At 45.5% G+C, this 24,275-nt stretch overlaps 1 protein-coding gene across 1 annotated transcript in view; it reads right to left on the bottom strand.

Annotated features, from left to right (window-relative positions):
- LOC122564346 (Y+L amino acid transporter 2) overlaps positions 1 to 24,275 on the bottom strand; it is a 144,433-nt gene that overhangs the window by 41,310 nt on the left and 78,848 nt on the right. The window contains 4 exon segments of the mRNA XM_087978645.1: positions 2,701 to 2,804; positions 15,061 to 15,184; positions 21,978 to 22,122; positions 23,938 to 24,063. Of these exon segments, the coding sequence (XP_087834771.1) occupies positions 2,701 to 2,804; positions 15,061 to 15,184; positions 21,978 to 22,122; positions 23,938 to 24,063 (499 nt within the window).

Raw genomic sequence — 24,275 nt, 5'->3', positions numbered from 1 at the left:
TCTATTCAAGTAGGCGTTGCCCAGCCACCACGATGTCCACATTATCATGGCTACTTTGGCCCAACTCACACGTCACCTCTGCCAGGTCACTTTGTCCACAAGGACACACTCACATATTTCATGAACGTACACATAGCACATTTTACTATGCTTTGCTTAATTTTTTTGGCACTCATTCCCTTTGCTCTCATCTGGAGGCTGCCAAATCCTGCTGGCTAACATTGATTTTATCGCAGAGAGGGAGCTAGGTAGCATGTTACATTTCAGTAGTCAAAGGTTGCTACCTTACATTGTGCTCCATCAATGTCACATCTACAGCATATGCCAGCCACTTACATAGCAAACACACTGCAAGTACTTCACGAAAATGGTCTTGTCTGAAGCTCCTGGCACACCAGTTCTTACTGGGTCCACGGGGGTCAGTGAGGGGGGGTACCGCCACACTCAGTCAAAGTGTTGGAAAAATCCCAGTCAAAGCAGCGCTGGCCGCTGTTTGTCAGGCACTTGGCCCGACCCGAATCTGGGAACTGAGCCATGGTCAGACCTGCAGATCAAGGGCAGCTAGTCCAGGCTACCAATCACATAATGGCACTAGTCCAGGGGCTAGGCTGTTCTCAGTCAGGGCTGTCCTCATGTCAGTCTGGGGTGGGAATGGGCCATGGTCAGCCCTGGAGAATGTGGGTATTATCAATCAGCGAGCTGAGAAGGGAAGCTATGGTCAGTCCTCGGGAAAAAGAGAAGCTGAAATCTGGGTACAAGGTTCATTGGACTGGGTCACTGAGGGAATGAAGATAGTGAAAAGTGACAATTCATGATAGAAGTTTCAGATTTCAGAGCACAGGAGAGGATGTGAAGTTGTGGGAGAGGTGTCTTCACAGATTTCAATTACTCTGGCCTCAACATGTGCAGAGTGTATGACCAACACAGCCATAGCAATTTACAAAGTCAGGGCTAGATTGGTTTATTGACAGTTACATAAAGGAGATGAATGGAAACAGGGAGACACTGAAAAGCAATCCTTTATTTGTGCAGAATTAACATTAAAAAGTATAGCGATTACATGGAATCCCGACAGACCATTTGGTCCAACAAGTCCACACCAACCCACCAAAGAGTAACCCACCCAGACCCATTCCCCAACCCTATTACCCCATGTTTATCCCTAACTAATGCACCTCACACTATGGGCAATTTAGCGTGGCCAATTCACCTGACCTGCACATTTTTGGACTGTGGGAGGAAACCGGAGCACCCGGAAGAAACCCACGCAGACACAGGGAGAATGTGCAACCTCCACACAGTCAGTTGCCCAAGGCTGGAATCGAACCTGAGTCCCCTGGTGCTGTGAGGCAGCAGTGCTAACCACTGAGCCACCGTGCCGCCCTACAGCATCAACCAACCCATTGTGATGTCAGATGCATAAAGCCACGCAGAGGCAATCTTAAAATTCTCACTTGTGTTTGCCACTTCTGTGTCATTTTTTGCAGCAGATATCAGATGCAGCTGCTTAGGAGCTGCCAATCTCACACAGTGAACTGTAAGTATAAACAACATTTAAAAGGCATTTGGACAAACACATGGATAGAAAAGGATTAGAAGGATATGGGCCAAGTGCAGGGAAACGGGGTTAGCGTGGACAGGTATCTTGGTCAGCAAGCACGAGTTTGGGATGTCTGTAGGACTCTATGACAAGGTCAAGGTCTGTGATGCTCAAGAATGGACTTCTTTGACAGCATGATAGCATTCTCTCCAAAGCACCTGCATTTTGTTTTCCCAGCATAGCAGTAGCACTTTGGATCTGCAACATACATCTGAATAAGGGACCATAGCTCAGAGCTCCATATAAAAGCATGACATTGGCAAAGCTTCTGCAGGATTGTTAAAACAACAGCCACTTCAAAATAACTGATGAAGAGGATCAGGAGAAGGGTTACTGATGTGTTGTTCAATTCTCACAGATTAGCAGCTCACACATCTGAGGCAGAACCTACATTCCTGGGGCATTTCCTGTGGCCTTTTTGGAAACTAGACAAAAGGAAAAAGGGGGGGGGGGGGGGGGGGGGGGGGGGTGGGAAGGAGGGGCAGGCATTTCTTGAGTTTCCCGAGAGGAATATTGTAGAGTAATATTTGCTTTCCTTCCTCCCTATGGGGGCCGACTAGCAGCACTGTTTCGCCCTGAGAAGGAGAAGCATCTGGAGTGAGGTTGAGGTCTCTTTCTCCCCTTCACCTTCACACTGATGCTGAGCCAGAAATGGAGTGAAGGTCCATGTGCATATCTGCAGGAACTGAGCATACCAGGCATGGCTTTCCATAGCAGTAGCCAGCCTGTCCATGAAGGCAACCACATGCCTGCAGGCAAGAGACACCATGGTACTGATAACATTAGTAGCACTTACCCTTGCAGAGTACAGCAGGTCATTCCATCTTCTTTTGGCCCTGCTTGGTATTGTGTTTGACTCTGGGCTGGCATTTCCTACCTTACAACACAAATTTTCTGTAAAATGTGTTTGGGACATCTCTGAGGTTGTGAAAGACATTAAATAAGTGCAAGTCTTATTTTTCTTTAAATTCATCAAACAGCCATTTTTATTTTATATAAAGTTTTTGAACAAGTGAAGATACTGACCTCATCTCTCAAGTTATGTGGTTTGCAGTCCTTTGCCCATTACCTTAACTAAACTCATTGAACTTCAGAATTACCTGGAAGATGCAATGATGGACGAATTGAGGCCACCGTAACAGGATATTGCCACCGACAATGGTATGAGCCATTTTACATAACCCAGAACTTGATCTGCAAAGGTCTGGAGAAACACGGTCATCAATAATTCAGAATTTCACCTTCTGTTTGCAGAATCCAAGTGGTAAAAACAATTCACTGGCTTTTATTGAAGTTACAAGCTTAACACATCTTCTGGTGACTTTTACTCATTTAACGAGTGAGAAGTTGTTTCTTAGGTAGAGAGAACTAGAGTTACAGATTTGTCTAAAATAAAAACATCAAACAGAATAGGCTCATAAAAGAATAAAAGCAAATATTCTTATAAAATTCAGGAATGTAACAACAATGAGCCGTGTCAGATTTTATTATGTAAATCTAATCAAGCATGGAGTTTGGATAATAGTTCAAGGGTTAGCTCTCACAAATCAAGTAAAACCACTTAAACTCAACCTTCGGTGATGTAAATTCTTCATTTGGGTTATTCTCCATCAGAAATGAACAGTGTGGAAACTAAAGAATTACTGAACAATCTCAGCATCAAACCTCCTTGCCTCCCCCCCACCAATTGGTAACTGCAGTAGAGCAGACAATTGCACACCATGCTGCAGGAACAAATCATGAACAGTACTTGGATTTGTGCTGTATTAAAACCTCTTGCTTACTGAAAAGAAAATATTATACTTGTCACTTTAAATCTTGTAAAAATGATCAAGATTGTACTGTGTATTGAGTCGAAAGAGATAGGAGAGGTCTTGAATGAGTACTTTTCTTCAGTATTTACAAACGAGAGGGACCGTATTGTTGAAGAGGAGTGTGAGAAACGGACTGGTAAGCTAGAAGAGATACTTGTTAGGAAGGAAGATGTGTTGGGCATTTTGAACAACTTGAGGATAGACAAGTCCCCCGGGCCTGACGGGATATATCCTAGGATTATGTGGGAAGCAAGAGAGGAAATTGCAGAGCCGTTGGCAATGATCTTTTCGTCCTCACTGTCAATGGGGGTGGTACCAGGGGACTGCAGAGTGGCGAATGTTGTGCCCCTGTTCAAAAAAGGGAATAGGGATGACCCCGGGAATTACAGGCCAGTTAGTCTTACTTAGGTGGTAGGCAAAGTAATGGAAAGGGTACTGAGGGATAGGATTTATGAGTATCTGGAAAGACACTGCTTGATTAGGGACAGCCAGCACGGATTTGTGAAGGGTAGGTCTTGCCTTACAAGTCTTATTGAATTCTCTGAGGAGGTGACCAAGCATGTGGATGAGGGTAGAGCAGTGGATGTAGTGTACATGGATTTTAGTAAGGCATTTGATAAGGTTCCCCATGCTAGGCTCATGCGGAAAGTCAGGAGGCATGGGATAGAGGGAAATTTGGCCAGTTGGATAGAAAACTGGCTAACAGGTCGAAGTCAGAGAGTGGTGGTAGATGGTAAATATTCAGCCGAGAGCCCAGTTACAAGTGGAGTTCCGCAGGGGTCAGTTCAGGGTCCTCTGCTGTTTGTAAGTTTTATTAATGACTTGGAAGAGGAAGTCGAAGGGTGGGTCAGTAAATTTGCAGATGATACGAAGATTGGTGGAGCTGTGGATAGTGAGGAGGGCTGTTGTCGGCTGCATAGGGACTTAGATATGATGCAGAGCTGGGCTGAGGAGTGGCAGATGGAGTTCACCCTGTCAAGTGTGAGGTTGTCCATTTTGGAAGGACAAATAAGAATGCGGAATACAGGGTTAACGGTAGGGTTCTTAGTAAGGTGGAGGAGCAGAGGGATCTTGGGGTCTATGTTCATAGATCTTTGAAAGTTGCCACTCAGGTGGATAGAGCTTGTAAGAAGGCCTATGGTGTATTAGCGTTCATTAGCAGAGGGTTTGAATTCAAGAGTCGTGAAGTGATGTTACAGCTGTACAGGACCTTGGTTAGGCCACATTTGGAGTACTGTGTGCAGTTCTGGTCACCTCACTTTAGGAAAGATGTGGAAGCTTTGGAGAGGGTGCAAAGGAGATTTACCAGGATGTTGCCTGGAATGGAGAATAGGTCGTACGAGGATAGGTTAAGAGTGCTAGGCCTTTTCTCATTGGAACGGCGAAGGATGAGGGGAGACTTGATAGAGGTGTATAAGATGATCAGGGGAATAGATAGAGTAGACAGTCAGAAACTTTTTCCCCGGGTACAACAGAGTGTTACAAGGGGACATAAATTTAAGGTGAAGGGTGGAAGGTATAGGGGGGATGTCAGGGGTAGATTCTTTACCCAGAGAGTGGTGAGGGCATGGAATGCGCTGCCTGTGGGAGTGGCAGAGTCAGAATCATTGGTGACCTTTAAGTGGCAATTGGATAGGAACATGGATGGGTGCTTAAGCTAGGACAAATGTTCGGCACAACATCGTGGGCCGAAGGGCCTGTTCTGTGCTGTATTGTTCTATGTTCTATGATTCATATATTTCCTAATTAATGATATAAAACATCTGCCACCCTCAAAAGATTCAATAGCAGCAGGTTCTGATTAAAAGCAAAAGAAACCTATAAAGCTTTAATGGGGAGATGACATGTGAGGACACATGGTTCCAATTGAAGCTAATTCATGCTATTCTGTGTCTATATGCTTTATTGTTACTATCTAGCTGAATTATTATTTGGTTTTCAATCTATTGTGGTTGCACACCATCAGTTTCACAAATTAAACTGATTGTGTAGAATGATTATAGAACAGATGGAGGCCCTGCAGCCCATCATATTGGTGCCAGCTGTCTACAAGAGCAACTTTGCTAGTCCCACTCATCCCCCCGGTCCTGCAAACTCTCATTGTTCAGCTGCTTATCCAATTGAGTTTTGAAAGCCATGATTAAATTTGCCTCTGTCACAGCCCCATGCTCCATTCTTTGTGTGCTGGAACATTCTGTCAATGGCAACATTTTCTTCCTATTTACTTGATCTGCGCCATTCTTGACTTGGAACACGTCTAACAAAATGTCCTTTTTAAGGAGAACATGTAGGTCCAAATTCTCCGAACTACTGAATAATATGAGCCCCTCATCCCTGGAATCATCTTCTTAAATCCTTTCTGCATGCTTCCTAACCCTTTGCATCCTTCCCACAAAGCACAGCCCAGAATTAGACACAGTTAGTTGAATTTCACAACATTGCTTCCTTTTGGACAACAGGACTATTTTTAGGTGGCAAACCGGATTACTCCAAAATAGCTCTAAACCTGCTTTTAAGTTCCTTGATCAATTAGCAAGAGGAGACAGCATGATGTGGCCATTTTGTCAGAGGACAAATAACTAAAAGTACCAGAGCATGCTTCAGAATCTCACCAAGACATAAATCTTTGACAGCTGCAGCATCCACCCAAATGATGCCGAGACATCAGAAAGCTGGTGCCTAGCTCTGTCATCTTGAAAGACCACTTACTAATGTCAAAGACTATCTAGGTTAGACAGTTGCAGGTAGTGCAAACTGTAATTTTAAACTACCCAAAGGTTCCTTAGACAGCAGCCTGCAAACCTGCAACCTATTCCAGTGAGATGGACAGCAGCCTCCAAACCTACAACCTATACCAGCGAGATGGACAGCAGCCTCCAAACCTGTAACCTATACCAGCGAGATGGACAGCAGCCTCCAAACCTACAACCTATACCAGTGACATGGACAGCAGCCTCCAAACCTACAACCTATACCAGTGACATGGACAGCAGCCTCCAAACCTGTAACCTATACCAGCGAGATGGACAGCAGCCTCCAAACCTGTAACCTATACCAGTGAGATGGACAGCAGCCTCCAAACCTGTAACCTATTCCAGTGAGATGGACGCAGCCTCCAAACCTGTAACCTATACCAGCGAGATGGACAGCAGCCTCCAAACCTGTAACCTATACCAGCGAGATGGACAGCAGCCTCCAAACCTGTAACCTATACCAGCGAGATGGACAGCAGCCTCCAAACCTGTAACCTATACCAGTGAGATGGACAGCAGCCTCCAAACCTGTAACCTATACCAGCGAGATGGACAGCAGCCTCCAAACCTGTAACCTATACCAGTGAGATGGACAGCAGCCTCCAAACCTGTAACCTATACCAGCGAGATGGACAGCAGCCTCCAAACCTGTAACCTATACCAGCGAGATGGACAGCAGCCTCCAAACCTGTAACCTATACCAGCGAGATGGACAGCAGCCTCCAAACCTGTAACCTATACCAGCGAGATGGACAGCAGCCTCCAAACCTGTAACCTATACCAGCGAGATGGACAGCAGCCTCCAAACCTGTAACCTATACCAGTGAGATGGACGCAGCCTCCAAACCTGTAACCTATACCAGTGACATGGACAGCAGCCTCCAAACCTGTAACCTATACCAGTGACATGGACAGCAGCCTCCAAACCTGTAACCTATTCCAGTGAGATGGACGCAGCCTCCAAACCTGTAACCTATACCAGCGAGATGGACAGCAGCCTCCAAACCTGTAACCTATACCAGCGAGATGGACAGCAGCCTCCAAACCTGTAACCTATACCAGCGAGATGGACAGCAGCCTCCAAACCTGTAACCTATACCAGTGAGATGGACAGCAGCCTCCAAACCTGTAACCTATACCAGTGAGATGGACAGCAGCCTCCAAACCTGTAACCTATTCCAGTGAGATGGACGCAGCCTCCAAACCTGTAACCTATACCAGCGAGATGGACAGCAGCCTCCAAACCTGTAACCTATACCAGCGAGATGGACAGCAGCCTCCAAACCTGTAACCTATACCAGCGAGATGGACAGCAGCCTCCAAACCTGTAACCTATACCAGCGAGATGGACAGCAGCCTCCAAACCTGTAACCTATACCAGCGAGATGGACAGCAGCCTCCAAACCTGTAACCTATACCAGCGAGATGGACAGCAGCCTCCAAACCTGTAACCTATACCAGTGAGATGGACGCAGCCTCCAAACCTGTAACCTATACCAGCGAGATGGACAGCAGCCTCCAAACCTGTAACCTATACCAGCGAGATGGACAGCAGCCTCCAAACCTGTAACCTATACCAGCGAGATGGACAGCAGCCTCCAAACCTGTAACCCATACCAGCGAGATGGACAGCAGCCTCCAAACCTGTAACCTATACCAGTGAGATGGACAGCAGCCTCCAAACCTGTAACCTATACCAGCGAGATGGACAGCAGCCTCCAAACCTGTAACCTATACCAGTGAGATGGACAGCAGCCTCCAAACCTGTAACCTATACCAGCGAGATGGACAGCAGCCTCCAAACCTGTAACCTATACCAGCGAGATGGACAGCAGCCTCCAAACCTGCAGCCTATACCAGCGAGATGGACAGCAGCCTCCAAACCTGTAACCTATACCAGTGACATGGACAGCAGCCTCCAAACCTGTAACCTATACCAGTGACATGGACAGCAGCCTCCAAACCTACAACCTATACCAGTGAGATGGACAGCAGCCTCCAAACCTACAACCTATACCAGTGACATGGACAGCAGCCTCCAAACCTACAACCTATACCAGTGAGATGGACAGCAGCCTCCAAACCTGTAACCTATACCAGCGAGATGGACAGCAGCCTCCAAACCTGTAACCTATACCAGTGACATGGACAGCAGCCTCCAAACCTGTAACCTATACCAGTGACATGGACAGCAGCCTCCAAACCTGTAACCTATACCAGCGAGATGGACAGCAGCCTCCAAACCTGTAACCTATACCAGCGAGATGGACAGCAGCCTCCAAACCTGTAACCCATACCAGTGACATGGACAGCAGCCTCCAAACCTGTAACCTATACCAGTGACATGGACAGCAGCCTCCAAACCTACAACCTATACCAGTGAGATGGACAGCAGCCTCCAAACCTACAACCTATACCAGTGACATGGACAGCAGCCTCCAAACCTGTAACCTATACCAGCGAGATGGACAGCAGCCTCCAAACCTGTAACCTATACCAGTGACATGGACAGCAGCCTCCAAACCTGTAACCTATACCAGCGAGATGGACAGCAGCCTCCAAACCTGTAACCTATACCAGCGAGATGGACAGCAGCCTGCAAACCTGTAACCTATACCAGTGAGATGGACAGCAGCCTCCAAACCTGTAACCTATACCAGTGAGATGGACAGCAGCCTCCAAACCTGTAACCTATACCAGCGAGATGGACAGCAGCCTGCAAACCTGTAACCTATACCAGTGAGATGGACAGCAGCCTCCAAACCTGCAACCCATACCAGCGAGATGGACAGCAGCCTCCAAACCTACAACCTATACCAGTGAGATGGACGCAGCCTCCAAACCTGTAACCTATACCAGCGAGATGGACAGCAGCCTCCAAACCTGTAACCTATACCAGCGAGATGGACAGCAGCCTCCAAACCTGTAACCTATACCAGCGAGATGGACAGCAGCCACCAAACCTGTAACCTATACCAGCGAGATGGACAGCAGCCTCCAAACCTGCAACCTATACCAGCGAGATGGACAGCAGCCTCCAAACCTGTAACCTATACCAGCGAGATGGACAGCAGCCTCCAAACCTGCAACCTATACCAGTGAGATGGACGCAGCCTCCAAACCTGTAACCTATACCAGCGAGATGGACAGCAGCCTCCAAACCTGTAACCCATACCAGTGAGATGGACGCAGCCTCCAAACCTGTAACCTATACCAGCGAGATGGACAGCAGCCTCCAAACCTGTAACCTATACCAGCGAGATGGACAGCAGCCTCCAAACCTGTAACCTATACCAGCGAGATGGACAGCAGCCTCTAAACCTGCAACCTATACCAGCGAGATGGACAGCAGCCTCCAAACCTGTAACCCATACCAGCGAGATGGACAGCAGCCTCCAAACCTACAACCTATACCAGCGAGATGGACAGCAGCCTCCAAACCTACAACCTATACCAGCGAGATGGACAGCAGCCTCCAAACCTGTAACCCATACCAGCGAGATGGACAGCAGCCTCCAAACCTACAACCCATACCAGTGACATGGACAGCAGCCTCCAAACCTGTAACCCATACCAGCGAGATGGACAGCAGCCTCCAAACCTGTAACCTATACCAGTGAGATGGACAGCAGCCTCTAAACCTGCAACCTATACCAGCGAGATGGACAGCAGCCTCCAAACCTGTAACCCATACCAGCGAGATGGACAGCAGCCTCCAAACCTACAACCCATACCAGTGACATGGACAGCAGCCTCCAAACCTGTAACCTATACCAGCGAGATGGACAGCAGCCTCCAAACCTGTAACCTATACCAGTGAGATGGACAGCAGCCTCTAAACCTGCAACCTATACCAGCGAGATGGACAGCAGCCTCCAAACCTGTAACCCATACCAGCGAGATGGACAGCAGCCTCCAAACCTACAACCTATACCAGTGAGATGGACGCAGCCTCCAAACCTGTAACCTATACCAGTGAGATGGACGCAGCCTCCAAACCTGTAACCTATACCAGTGAGATGGACAGCAGCCTGCAAACCTGTAACCTATACCAGTGAGATGGACGCAGCCTCCAAACCTGTAACCTATACCAGTGAGATGGACAGCAGTCTCCAAACCTGTAACCTATACCAGTGAGATGGACAGCAGCCTGCAAACCTGTAACCTATACCAGTGAGATGGACAGCAGCCTCCAAACCTGTAACCTATACCAGTGAGATGGACGCAGCCTCCAAACCTGTAACCTATACCAGTGAGATGGACAGCAGCCTCCAAACCTGTAACCTATACCAGTGAGATGGACAGCAGCCTGCAAACCTGTAACCTATACCAGCGAGATGGACAGCAGCCTCCAAACCTGCAACCCATACCAGCGAGATGGACGCAGCCTCCAAACCTGTAACCTATACCAGTGAGATGGACGCAGCCTCCAAACCTGTAACCTATACCAGTGAGATGGACAGCAGCCTGCAAACCTGTAACCTATACCAGTGAGATGGACGCAGCCTCCAAACCTGTAACCTATACCAGTGAGATGGACAGCAGCCTGCAAACCTGTAACCTATACCAGTGAGATGGACAGCAGCCTCCAAACCTGCAACCTATACCAGTGAGATGGACGCAGCCTCCAAACCTGTAACCTATACCAGCGAGATGGACAGCAGCCTCCAAACCTGTAACCTATACCAGTGAGATGGACAGCAGCCTCCAAACCTGCAACCTATACCAGTGAGATGGACGCAGCCTCCAAACCTGTAACCTATACCAGCGAGATGGACAGCAGCCTCCAAACCTACAACCTATACCAGCGAGATGGACAGCAGCCTCCAAACCTGTAACCTATACCAGTGAGATGGACAGCAGCCTGCAAACCTGTAACCTATACCAGCGAGATGGACAGCAGCCTCCAAAACCTGCAACCCATACCAGTGACATGGACAGCAGCCCCTAAACCTGTAACCTATACCAGCGAGATGGACAGCAGCCTCCAAACCTGTAACCTATACCAGTGAGATGGACACAGCCTCCAAACCTGTAACCTATACCAGCGAGATGGACAGCAGCCTCTAAACCTGCAACCTATACCAGTGAGATGGACAGCAGCCTCCAAGCCTGTAACCTATACCAGCGAGATGGACAGCAGCCTCCAAACCTATACCAGCAAGATGGACAGCAGCCTCCAAACCTACAACCTATACCAGTGAGATGGACAGTAGCCTCCAAACCTGTAACCTATACCAGCGAGATGGACAGCAGCCTCTAAACCTGCAACCCATACCAGCAAGATGGACAGCAGCCTCCAAACCTGTAACCTATACCAGTGAGATGGACAGCAGCCTCCAAACCTGTAACCTATACCAGCGAGATGGACAGCAGCCTCCAAAACCTGTAACCCATACCAGTGAGATGGACAGTAGCTTCCAAAACCTGTAACCTAAACCAGCGAGATGGACAGCAGCCTCCAAAACCTGCAACCTATTCCAGCGAGATGGACAGCAGCCTCCAAAACCTGCAACCTATTCCAGTGAGATGGACAGCAGCCTCCAAAACCTGCAACCTATTCCAGTGAGATGGACAGCAGCCTCCAAACCTACAACCTATTCCAGTGAGATGGACAGCAGCCTCCAAACCTGTAACCCATACCAGTGACATGGACAGTAGCTTCCAAAACCTGTAACCTATACCAGTGAGATGGACAGCAGCCTCCAAACCTGTAACCTATACCAGTGAGATGGACAGCAGCCTCCAAACCTGTAACCTATACCAGCGAGATGGACAGCAGCCTCTAAACCTGCAACCTATACCAGCGAGATGGACAGCAGCCTGCAAACCTGTAACCTATACCAGCGAGATGGACAGCAGCCTCCAAAACCTGCAACCCATACCAGTGAGATGGACAGCAGCCTCCAAACCTGTAACCTATACCAGTGAGATGGACAGCAGCCTCCAAACCTGTAACCTATACCAGTGAGATGGACAGCAGCCTCCAAACCTGTAACCCATACCAGTGAGATGGACAGCAGCCTCCAAACCTGTAACCTATACCAGCGAGATGGACAGCAGCCTCTAAACCTGCAACCTATACCAGCGAGATGGACAGCAGCCTCTAAACCTGCAACCCATACCAGTGAGATGGACAGCAGCCTCCAAACCTGTAACCTATACCAGTGAGATGGACAGCAGCCTCCAAACCTGTAACCTATACCAGCGAGATGGACAGCAGCCTCTAAACCTGCAACCCATACCAGCGAGATGGACAGCAGCCTCCAAACCTGTAACCCATACCAGCGAGATGGACAGCAGCCTCTAAACCTGCAACCCATACCAGTGACATGGACAGTAGCTTCCAAAACCTGTAACCTATACCAGCGAGATGGACAGCAGCCTCTAAACCTGCAACCCATACCAGTGACATGGACAGTAGCTTCCAAAACCTGTAACCTATACCAGTGAGATGGACAGCAGCCTCCAAACCTGTAACCTATACCAGTGAGATGGACAGCAGCCTCCAAACCTGTAACCTATACCAGCGAGATGGACAGCAGCCTGCAAACCTGCAACCTATACCAGTGAGATGGACAGCAGCCTCCAAACCTGTAACCTATACCAGTGAGATGGACAGCAGCCTCCAAACCTGTAACCTATACCAGCGAGATGGACAGCAGCCTCCAAACCTGTAACCTATACCAGCGAGATGGACAGCAGCCTCCAAACCTGTAACCTATACCAGCGAGATGGACAGCAGCCTGCAAACCTGTAACCTATACCAGCGAGATGGACAGCAGCCTGCAAACCTACAACCTATACCAGTGAGATGGACAGCAGCCTCCAAACCTGTAACCTATACCAGTGAGATGGACAGCAGCCTCCAAACCTGTAACCTATACCAGTGAGATGGACAGCAGCCTCCAAACCTGTAACCTATACCAGTGACATGGACAGCAGCCTCCAAACCTGTAACCTATACCAGTGAGATGGACAGCAGCCTCCAAACCTGTAACCTATACCAGCGAGATGGACAGCAGCCTGCAAACCTGTAACCTATACCAGCGAGATGGACAGCAGCCTGCAAACCTACAACCTATACCAGTGAGATGGACAGCAGCCTCCAAACCTGTAACCTATACCAGTGAGATGGACAGCAGCCTCCAAACCTGCAACCTATACCAGCGAGATGGACAGCAGCCTCTAAACCTGCAACCTATACCAGCGAGATGGACAGCAGCCTGCAAACCTGCAACCTATACCAGCGAGATGGACAGCAGCCTCCAAACCTGTAACCTATACCAGCGAGATGGACAGCAGCCTGCAAACCTGCAACCTATACCAGTGAGATGGACAGCAGCCTCCAAAACCTGTAACCCATACCAGCGAGATGGACAGCAGCCTCCAAACCTGTAACCTATACCAGTGAGATGGACAGCAGCCTCCAAACCTGTAACCTATACCAGCGAGATGGACAGCAGCCTGCAAACCTGCAACCTATACCAGCGAGATGGACAGCAGCCTCTAAACCTGTAACCTATACCAGCGAGATGGACAGCAGCCTCTAAACCTGTAACCTATACCAGCGAGATGGACAGCAGCCTGCAAACCTGCAACCTATACCAGCGAGATGGACAGCAGCCTCTAAACCTGTAACCTATACCAGCGAGATGGACAGCAGCCTGCAAACCTGCAACCTATACCAGTGAGATGGACAGCAGCCTCCAAACCTGTAACCTATACCAGTGAGATGGACAGCAGCCTCCAAACCTGCAGCCTATAACAGCGAGATGAACATCAGCTTCCAAACCTGCAACCTATACCAGTGAGATGGACAGCAGCCTCCAAACCTGTAACCCATACCAGTGAGATGGACAGCAGCCTCCAAACCTGTAACCCATACCAGTGACATGGACAGTAGCTTCCAAAACCTGTAACCCATACCAGCGAGATGGACAGCAGCTTCCAAACCTGTAACCCATACCAGCGAGATGGACAGCAGCTTCCAAACCTGTAACCTATACCAGTGAGATGGACAGCAGCCTGCAAACCTGTAACCCATACCAGCGAGATGGACAGCAGCCTCCAAACCTGTAACCTATACCAGTGAGATGGACAGCAGCCTCCAAACCTACAACCTATACCAGTGAGATGGACAGCAGCCTCCAAACCTGTAACCTATACCAGCCAGTTGGACAAGATGCATGAGGACACTGCAAGCTACAAGTTCTCCTCCAAGCCATTTACCATCTGACTTGGAACTGTATCACTATTCCTTCATTGTCACATAGTTAGAACCCTGGAACACCTTTCCTAACAGCACCTTGGATGCCCCTACACCTCAGGATTACAGCAATGAGAGATGGCAATAACCTAGCCAGCAGTGCTGACATCTCAACAGCGAATAGAAAAAAAATGGTCCAATGTGCATCTACAGGTTGGGATCAGAATAAACTGGTTTGAGATGCAGAAGTCTCGAAGCGTACTTGGTTCCAAGAGTTTCTAGGTTGAAACTTTATTGCTGGAACAGCACAGCAGGTCAGGCAGCATCCAGGGAACAGGAGATTCGACGTTTCGGGCACAGGCCCTTCCTGAAGAAGGGCCTGTGCCCGAAACGTCGAATCTCCTGTTCCCTGGATGCTGCCTGACCTGCTGTGCTGTTCCAGCAATAAAGTTTCAACTTTGATCTCCAGCATCTGCAGACCTCACTTTCTCCTCCAAGAGTTTCTACTTAACTAATGTAGACCTCTCATTTGCAATGGAAACAGTTAGCAACATACAAAGAAGTTCAGTACATTGAGGAAGGGAAATGCAAATAACATCATTGCAAGGCAAACTTCAACAGGTGTAAAGTGAGTCCCAAAGATGTTCATTGTGGGTACATTTCAATCTCAAAATGAGGACTTACCACAGCCACAGCATCACTGTGGAGGATGGTGGGAATATCCAGGACAGCATAATAAGCCACATTTGTTAGGATGTAGATACCAGTTACAAGAGGCATAGAAATGGCAATGGCTAACGGTAGATTCCTTTAGGAAAGCAAACAACATCATTGTCACATACATAAATGCAAAAACACAGCAAATGAACAGTAAATGATTCATTTACCTCAAATCATTTTCCTTTACCATAGCTTCAACAACCCAACCTAAAGTCATTGTAGGTTTTAGGGTTTACAACCCTCCTGGAATAACTAGCTGTTTTGTGGATTTGGTGGTTCCTGGTTGAAACAGCAGCCCAGATGTTTCAGTTATTTAAACCTCCTTGCCACAGTGCTCAAACATCCCTAGTCACCCCCAATGACAATCATCGTGGTTTGTGACACCACTACTGTAATAAATCAGGAATTGGAGTGCAGAGTGCTGGGAATTGGTTGAGTAAGGAATATCTTATTCTGTTCCTAAAAAAATAACTTTGCTTATATTTCACACTTAACATTTAAAAGTAATTTTAAAGAATTCTAATTTCCATCCAGGAATAAGCAGGGATTTACAAGCTCTCTACATGTGGTGCAGGGATAATATCACATTCTAGGCTAATGTCCAGGGAGTATGGGTTCAAATCTTATGTAGATAGTCCAACTAGGGAACAGGCCATATTATTAGGGAATGTGCCTGGCCAAGTGATTAGAGTTCTAGTGAGGCAGCATTTTGGGAACAGTGATCATAATTCTGCAAGTTTTAAAATAGTTATGGGAAAGGATCTGAGTGGTCCACAGGTAAAAGTGCTGAACTGAGCCAGGGCTAATTACAACAGTAATAGGATTTGGGGATGGGGGAGGGGAGGAGGCAGCTGATGGAAGGGAATTCCATATTTGACATGGAGTATTTTAAAAACCAGATGACCACAGTTCACGATCAGCATGTTCCTATGAGGATGAAAGATAAGAATGGCAAGATTCAGGAACTTCAGATGATGAGAGATATTGTCAGTTTAGTTAAAACAGAAAAAGGAAGCATATGTAAGGTTTAGGACACAGAAATCAAACTAGGCATGTGAAGAATATAAAGGAAGCAGCAAAGAACTTAAAACATGAATGAAGAGGGCTAGAAAGGGCCAAGCAATGTCCTTGGCAAGTAGGATTAAGAAGAATCCCAAGACATTTCATATGTATATTAGGAGCAAGAGGGTCATTACAGAAAGGATAGGTCTACTTAAGGACAAAGGAGGGAATGTTTATGTGGAGCTACAGCAAGTGGATGAGGTCTTTAATGAGTATTTTACATAGTATTCAACAAGGGGAAAGACATGGATGGTGTTAATTTTAAGAGGGGTTTGTTGACACTTTAAGGTCATTTTGATATTAGATGGAGGAGTTGTGGGTGGTTTAAAATATATTAAGGTAGCTAAGTCCCCAGGGCATGATGAGATCTATCCAATGATACTGAAGGAGACAAGGAGGGAGACTGCTAGGGCCTTGACAGAGATCTTTGTGTCTTATTTAGCCACAGGCAAGGTCCCAGAAAACTGGAGAAGAGCCAATGTTCTTCTTTGACCAAGAAAGGCAACAAGGATAATCCAGGAAATGTTAGACCTGTTAGCCTTACAGCAGTAGGAAGAAAATTACTGGAGAAGATTTTTAGAGCCCAGATTTACTTGTATTTGGAAAAAAATGAGCTTACTCAGGATAGTCAGCAAGGCTGTATGCAGAGGAGATCTTGTCTCGCAAACATAATTAAGTTTTTTGACAAAGTGATGAAGATGATTGATGAGGATAAGGCAGTGGATGTTATCTACATGGACTAAAGTATTTCACAAGGTTCCTCATGATAGGCTGATCCAGAAGACCAAATCACATGGAATCCATGGTGACTTAGCAAGTTGGATACAAAATTGGTTTGATTATAGAAGACAGAGGTGCAATTTTCTGGCTGGAGATCTGTGACTGGTGGTATTCCACAGGGATCAGCGCTGAGATCTCTTCTGTTTGTAATATGAATAATGATTTGGATAAAAATACTGGTGGTCTCATTACTAAGTTTGCAGATGACATGAAAATTGGTGGAATTGTGGCTAGGGAGGAGGGTTGTCAAAGGAATCAGGATATAGTGAGATGGAAAGTTGGGGGAGAAAATGCAAGTGGATTTTAATCGAGACAAATGTGAGGTGATGCATTTTGGGAGGTCAAATGGAAGAGGGAAGTGGCCGGACCCTTGGGAGCATTAACATAAAGAAGGATCTTGGGGTCTAAGTCCATAGCACCCTAAAAGTTGCACATAAGTGGATAAGATGGTGAAGCAGGTATATAGCATGCTTGCCTTCACTGATCAAAGATTAACAAATCATGTTGTAGCTATATATGACTTTGGTCAGGCCACATTTGGAGTACTGTGCACAGTTCTGGTTACTGCACTATTGAAAGAATGTGGAGGCTTTGGAGAAGATGCAAAAGCGGTTTACGAGGATATTGCTTGGATTGAAGAGTATTAGCTATAAAGGGGAGTTTGGATTGTTTTCATGAGTTTTAGTAGCTGAAGGGTGACCAGATAGAAGTGTATAAAATTATGCGGGGCATGGTAGGTGGGATAGTTGGAGTCTTTTTCCCAGGGTAATAATGTCAAATACTAGGGGGCATGGATTTAAGGCGAGAGCGGGAAGGTTTAAAAAAGATGTGTGAATAATCTTTTTTACACGAAGGGCAGTAGGTGCATGGAACGCTCTGGCAGGGGAGGTTTGTGAAGCAGATACGATGGCATAGGTTAAAAAGCACTTGGACAAACACATGAACAGGCAGAGAATTGAGGAATATGTATCATGTGCAGGCAGATGGGTTTAGTTGAGAATAGCATGGTCAGTAGACATGGTGGGCCAAAGCTAACTCAGAGCCTGTATGGAGAGAAAATTCACTGCAATGTAGCACTGACTGTGGCTTTCAGCAAAGTGCTAGAGATGGATGAGCAAAGGAGTTAGGGGAAGGAGGCACTTCTTTGCTTTCTCTAACATTTTCTCCCCGTATCAATTGCTGCTTACTCAACGAGAGCACAAGTAATTTGGTGAGTATCTGTTAAATGGTTATAGTCTGGTCTATTCCTAAGGTTTAAAATAGTCCAAGAACTTGTGGTTGATATTTCCAATCACACTGTTCAGGGATATTATAAGACACCTCTGCAGCAGCTGGGATTTGAATCCAGGTTTTCTGGCTCAGAGATAGGGACACTACCACTCCACCACAAGAGCCCAATACAAACTGGTGTAAGGTTCCTAAAACATGAAAGAAAGGAAAATAAGCAATGAAGACATTAACTAAAATACAGTAAGATTGGCAGGACAGGTGATGTTTCATGGCTGCAACATGTATGAGCTCCTGGATGCCAATGTGATCGAGTTCTACAGGAAGTGTTTGAGACTTGAGAAGCTTTGATTGAGAGAATCTGAGGTGGGGGCTGAGTTGCAGGCACTGCCTCATGTCAGGGAGGAAGAAGGTTCCAAAGATATTCATACCAGGGGGCACTCACGTGCCTTGTGACTGGGTCCATTGATTTGATAAGTGTTCAGTGACAGAAGGTGGCTGCTCCTGAGGCAGATAAGTGAACCCTAGGCGCAGGTGCCCTAGCCTTTGCAACTGTCTAACAATTCTGAGATTCTTTCACCTTATTCGGATGTAAATTGAGAGATGCAGGGCAAGTGAGATAATTGGATATGGCACGGTGGGACAGGAAGTCATTCAAGTGCAGAAAACGAAAATGAATGTGATAGTGGTGGTACAGGACAGAATAGAGAACACTGTCCTCTGTAGCAAAGAGCAAAGTCTGCAAAGCAATGTTGACTGTCTGGTGTCAAGGTTCAGGACATCTGCTCCGTCCTGGAGAGGAGCTTACAATGGGAGAGGAGGATCCAGTTGTGTTGTTCCGTGGCCCCCTAACTGTACCAGACTGTAGGATAGATGACAAAGGAATAAATAATTGGAGCTTGCCAGAAAGGTATGGTGATAATCATGGGAGAGTTTAATCTATAGCAGACTGGGAAAATCAGACGGGCAAAGCTAGCCCAGATGAGGAGTTCATGAAATGCTACAGAATAGTTTCTTAGAACAGCATATTCTGGAGCCAACTGGAGAGAAAACAATTCTGCACCTTGTGTTTGAAATTAGGTAGCATTACTTAATCACTTCATAGTAGAAGTTTCCTGTAGCAGTGATCATTACATTCAGTTTGAGGGAGAGAAGGGGCAGGGAGTCAGACTAATATGGGTAAATGCAAGAGCATGAAAGTACAGTTAGCCCAAGTTAATTGGCAAATTAGGTGAAGTGATAGGTCAACAGAGATAGTGACAGACGTTCAAAGGCATATTTCAGAATACCCAGGATAGATACATTCCAAGGTGAGAATCTAATATCTGTGTTTAACTAAAAAAGTTAACAATACGATGAAGCTTCTGTTTTAAAGTACAATTGCACAAAGATCGAGTACACATCAGAAGACGAGAAAGAATGTAAAACCAACAAGGAATGACTAAAAGATTAAATTAAGTGAAAAAAAATTAGTAGAAGAGAAAGCTAACTGAAAACATGAAAATAGATAAAAATGTGTAGAGATAGATTCAAAAAACATTAGCCAAGTGAATATTAGTCCCATAGAAATCTGGGAATTCATAACGGAAATTTAGGACATGACCAATTAATTCATAGAATCATTACGGTGTGGAAACAGGCCATTTGGCCCATCAAGTCCACACTTACGCTCTGAAGAGCATCCCACCCAGATCCAGGCCTCCTACCGTATCCCTATAATCCTCCATTTCCCATAGTGAATCCACCTAGCCTACACATCCCTGGTCACTATGGGTAATTTGGCATTGCCAATCCACCTCGCCTGCACGTCTTTGGACTGTGAGAAGAAACTGGAGCTCCCCCTCCCCCAAGGGAACCCACTCAGACACAGAGAGAATGTGTAAATTCTACACAATCACCTGAGGGTGGAATCGAACCCAGGTCCCTTGTATTGAGCCACGGTGCCACCCCAAGCTGACGTCTACTAACATCTGGAGGAAAGTGTCAAAATTGGGAAAGCTGTCACAGAGACCTGTCAAACAGTAGTCATGTTACTGAGAATTGTACCTTACAATGTGCCAGACATTACCACACCATCTCCTGTATGTCCTATCACAGTGATGAACAGAAAGGAGAGAGTTGCCCGTTGAATCCACAACTGAGAAATGCTCCTGGCATCAGGTCGAACATGGACAAGGAAACCTGTTGCTGGTTACCAATCAACATTGTGTTTCTGACTGTTGACTGATTGGGAAAGTAACTGTTTTAAAAGTCAAGAACGTTTGAAGGATTACGGTAATTCTTGAAAGCAATTAACCAGACTATCATTGTAAGTGCTGTTTGCACAAGCGGTAGGGTAAATTGAATTACAGATGAACCAGGAGACTGTGTACAAATGGAGGTTTGACTGACAACAAGTAGCTGATTGGTCTGTGGAATGGTGACCATTTATCAATGACACAGGCATTTTGCCTGCCAACAAGTATGTGATTGGTTCCAAGGAAACCAAACTACTTGGGGTAATAGTGTTTGAGTGGGGAGCCATGGGACCTCCAGTAGGGAAGGAGCCATTTTTCCTCTGCATTACAAAACATCTCATACTTGAAGATTGTCAGTTTATGTTGGAAGTTGTGACTTTTAATTTATTAGGTCAGAGATGTTGTGACCAGAGGTCTTGACTCTTCTTGTGGGGCAGCATACAACTAGAAGGCATAATCTCACAATAAGGGATTGCCCCTTTAAGAGGAGCGGAGGAATTTTTTCTCTCAGAGAGTAATGAATCTGTGGAATTCTTTACCACACAGAGCTGTAGAGGCCGAGTTACTTAGTATATTCAAGACTGAGATAGAGAGATTTTTAATCAGTAAGGGAATCAATGGTAATGGGGAAAAGGCTGAAAGTGGAGTTTAGGATTATCAGATCAGTCATGATCTCACTGCTTGATGGAGCAGAATTGATGGGCTGAATGGCTTACTTCAGCTCCTACATCTTACGGGCTGTTCTGATGAGTCCATATACCTTAATTAGCTACGCTGCTGGTGGCCATTATTTCAGAAAAGACAAGAGACATATCGAGTGACACCCCATATTTCTCTCAGATGGTCTTCTAATTCCCCAGAGTGGAATGCATCAAGTTTTAATCGAATAGGGGATTTATAGAAACAAAATATATAGTTACTAAATTGTACGAGAAGTCAGTCAAAGTTTGATAGTGACTTATTGAGTAAGCTGAATGATGAATTGCAAGTATCTTTTAACAATCAAAAATGCCATCCATCAATTGTTTCTAGCTGCCTCCAGCAGATGGTTGTCAGCATAAGTGTCCAATAAAAATGAGAAACATATGCGGAGGGAGACATCCCAACCACTAACTGCTAGAACAATTCAAAGAATGCGTAATATGAAAAGGTTTAGCTTGAAGTGGATTGCTGTTAAATCAGTGTTTTTTTGGGGGTGGAAAGAAGAGGAGAGAGAAAGAGAAGAGACTTAATGTGACTCATTGAAAATGATCCCTCAGGACTCAGAACTAAGTGCAGAAGAGAGGATAATATTTATCAGTTAGTGTACTTCATGACCATAGCCTCTTAAACTAAAACAGGAATTACTCGAAAATATCTCAGCAAGACCAGCAGCATCTGTGTAGGGTTAAAGTTGCAGGTCCAGTGACCCTTCTTCAGTTCTGCTTTCTCTCCATAGATGCTGCCAGACCGACTGAGTAAATTCCAACAATATCTGTTTTTCTTTCTGATTTCCAGTTTTCTCTGTATAGGCTATTCTCACCTTATTTGATTTGCCCTCAGTTTCACAAATCGAGATAAACTCTCGATACTCACCTCTCAGGGTTTTGGATCTCTTCAGTCACAAAATTAAGTGTGTCCCAGCCAGAATAAGAATATAATGCTGAATACAGAGCTAGAGCCATCTCACCACCATTTAATTTGGAACCTTGAAAGGAGTTTTGGAATTTATCCGTTTCTCCTGCAATAGACAATTCCAGTATTAAGAAATGGAATTTTGAACATCTTATAGAATCCAAGATTCCCCACAGTATGGAAACAGGCCCTTCAGCCCAACAAGTCCACACCGATCCTCTGAAGAGTAACCCACCCAGACCCATTTCCCTACCCTATATTTCCCTCTGACTAATGCACCTAACACTATGGGCAATTTAGCATGGCCAATTCACCTGACCTGCACATCTTTGGACGGTGGGAGGAAACCAGAGCACCCAGAGGAAACCCACACAGACACTGGGAGAATGTGCAAACTCCACACAGTCAGTCGCCCGAGGCCGGAGTTGAACCTGGATCCCTGGCGCTGTGAGGCAGCAGTGCTAACCACTGAGCCACCATCCTGCCCTCAGGCGCCCTCTTCAAAAGGTAAAGGTCCTGAAACCTTTGTAAATATATGTAGTAATTTTTTAAATTTGGCACCGATGAGATTAGGAGTATGCTGGTTCATCAAATTGATTATATGGACCTCTTGATTATCTATGAAGTATTAGAAACATAGTACAGGGGATATACACGCACTGTTAGAAACTTTACTTACAGCATAACTCACTTAAGAAAGAATGCAACTTTCCCTTAAATAAAGTGTACCAGCAGACAGCCTTCACCCTTGCCCCCTCAACTGACTGCTCAGACATCCCAGTATTTGAGGAGGAATCGACTCAGTATTGAAACAACTTTTGGTATTTTGTGTGGCCATTCAATTGGACAATAAGTATATTTACATTGAGGTAAATAAATTAAAACCTATGATGATTGGACAGAATAAAACAGCAAACTTTGCAGTGTTTGAGGGATATCATTTTTTTGTCGGTTTATCAAGAGTGCCAGTTCATAAGATGCCGGTTAAAACAACGTTTTCTGTATATAACCTTTTTGCAAGGCACAAAAAAAATCTTTTTCAAAAGAACGGTTACATTCCCAGTCTCAAAAATATGGGTACACCTTGAGAGTTTAGACAGTGACATGATGTGGTTCAACAGGCAGGTGCAGGGCTGAACAATACAAACTGCAGTCTTGCAGAATAAATCAAGGTTTAATTGGCCCAGTTGGTGGCACTAGAGTAATCCAACAATGATAATGAATCACTGAAAAACTGGGAGAGCTGCCAATAAATCCCACATTCCCATGGAGCAAAATTCTGTTCTTAAGTGCTGTGTGCAGAGTTCATAAACATACGGCATCAAGGAAGGAAAAGACAAATCTACAGGTACACAGCACTTTGCACATCTTCAACATGTCTTTTGAATTGGAGGCAATGAGACCAATGAACTTCAATATTACAAAGTCCCAAACAAACATAATATTTTTGAGTTAATATTAGTGGAGGAAGAATAACCAACTGCACTTCTTCAATTAGTGCCATGGGATATATTAGATTTTACCTAGACAGGCGCTGGTTTAATATTTTATTTAAAGTACAGCTATTTGAATAATGCAGTACTGTCTCAATATGGTGCTGTGGTGCCAAGTTAGATTACATACTCGCCAGAGGGATAATTAAACATACAGCCTTCTGAGCCAGGCAAGAATCCAATTTAAACTAAAGCAGCTTATTATCTCCCATTATGTATTGGCAGAAGAATTGTACTAGAGACAGAGAGAGACATATTTCAACTCTCGTAACTTGTAACTGCAGTTTGTCAATGGGTCAAAGAATTTAAACAATGTTGGGACTCTTCTGCAGCAGTTTATTACTTTACAAACATAAAATGATTGTGTACTGTATGTCTCAAAAGATTTCCAGACAGTTAGAAATGTGCAACAAATTAAAGCGGTTTACCTTGGCAAAGCTGCACCAACCCAGCTATGATGATGATGATCAAGGCAACCACTTTAGCAAAGGTGGACACCACCTGTACTGTAGCTCCCCACTTCACCTTGGCACAATTCACCAGTGTCAGCATACCTTTAGATTCAAAACATGTGGTCAATTATTGAACAAATTCAAGAAGATCCTAAACTAATCCAATCTGCCTTCCTATGTCATTGTCTTTATCTGTGCTTCCAAAATATATTCAGCAGCTTGTGTGGCAACCATATCTCAAAGTCCTAAATCAGGTCATGGGGGAAATACCTTCAGTTAGGGATGTCACCACAGTCAAAAACAATGCATAAATT

Source organism: Chiloscyllium plagiosum, unplaced genomic scaffold, assembly GCF_037043375.1.
Source record: "Chiloscyllium plagiosum isolate Xiang-an unplaced genomic scaffold, Cpla_swu_hap1 HiC_scaffold_34, whole genome shotgun sequence".
Lineage (NCBI taxonomy): Eukaryota > Metazoa > Chordata > Chondrichthyes > Orectolobiformes > Hemiscylliidae > Chiloscyllium > Chiloscyllium plagiosum.
The sequence above is the reverse complement of the archived record's forward strand: the minus strand, read 5'-3'. Positions and strand labels throughout refer to the sequence as shown.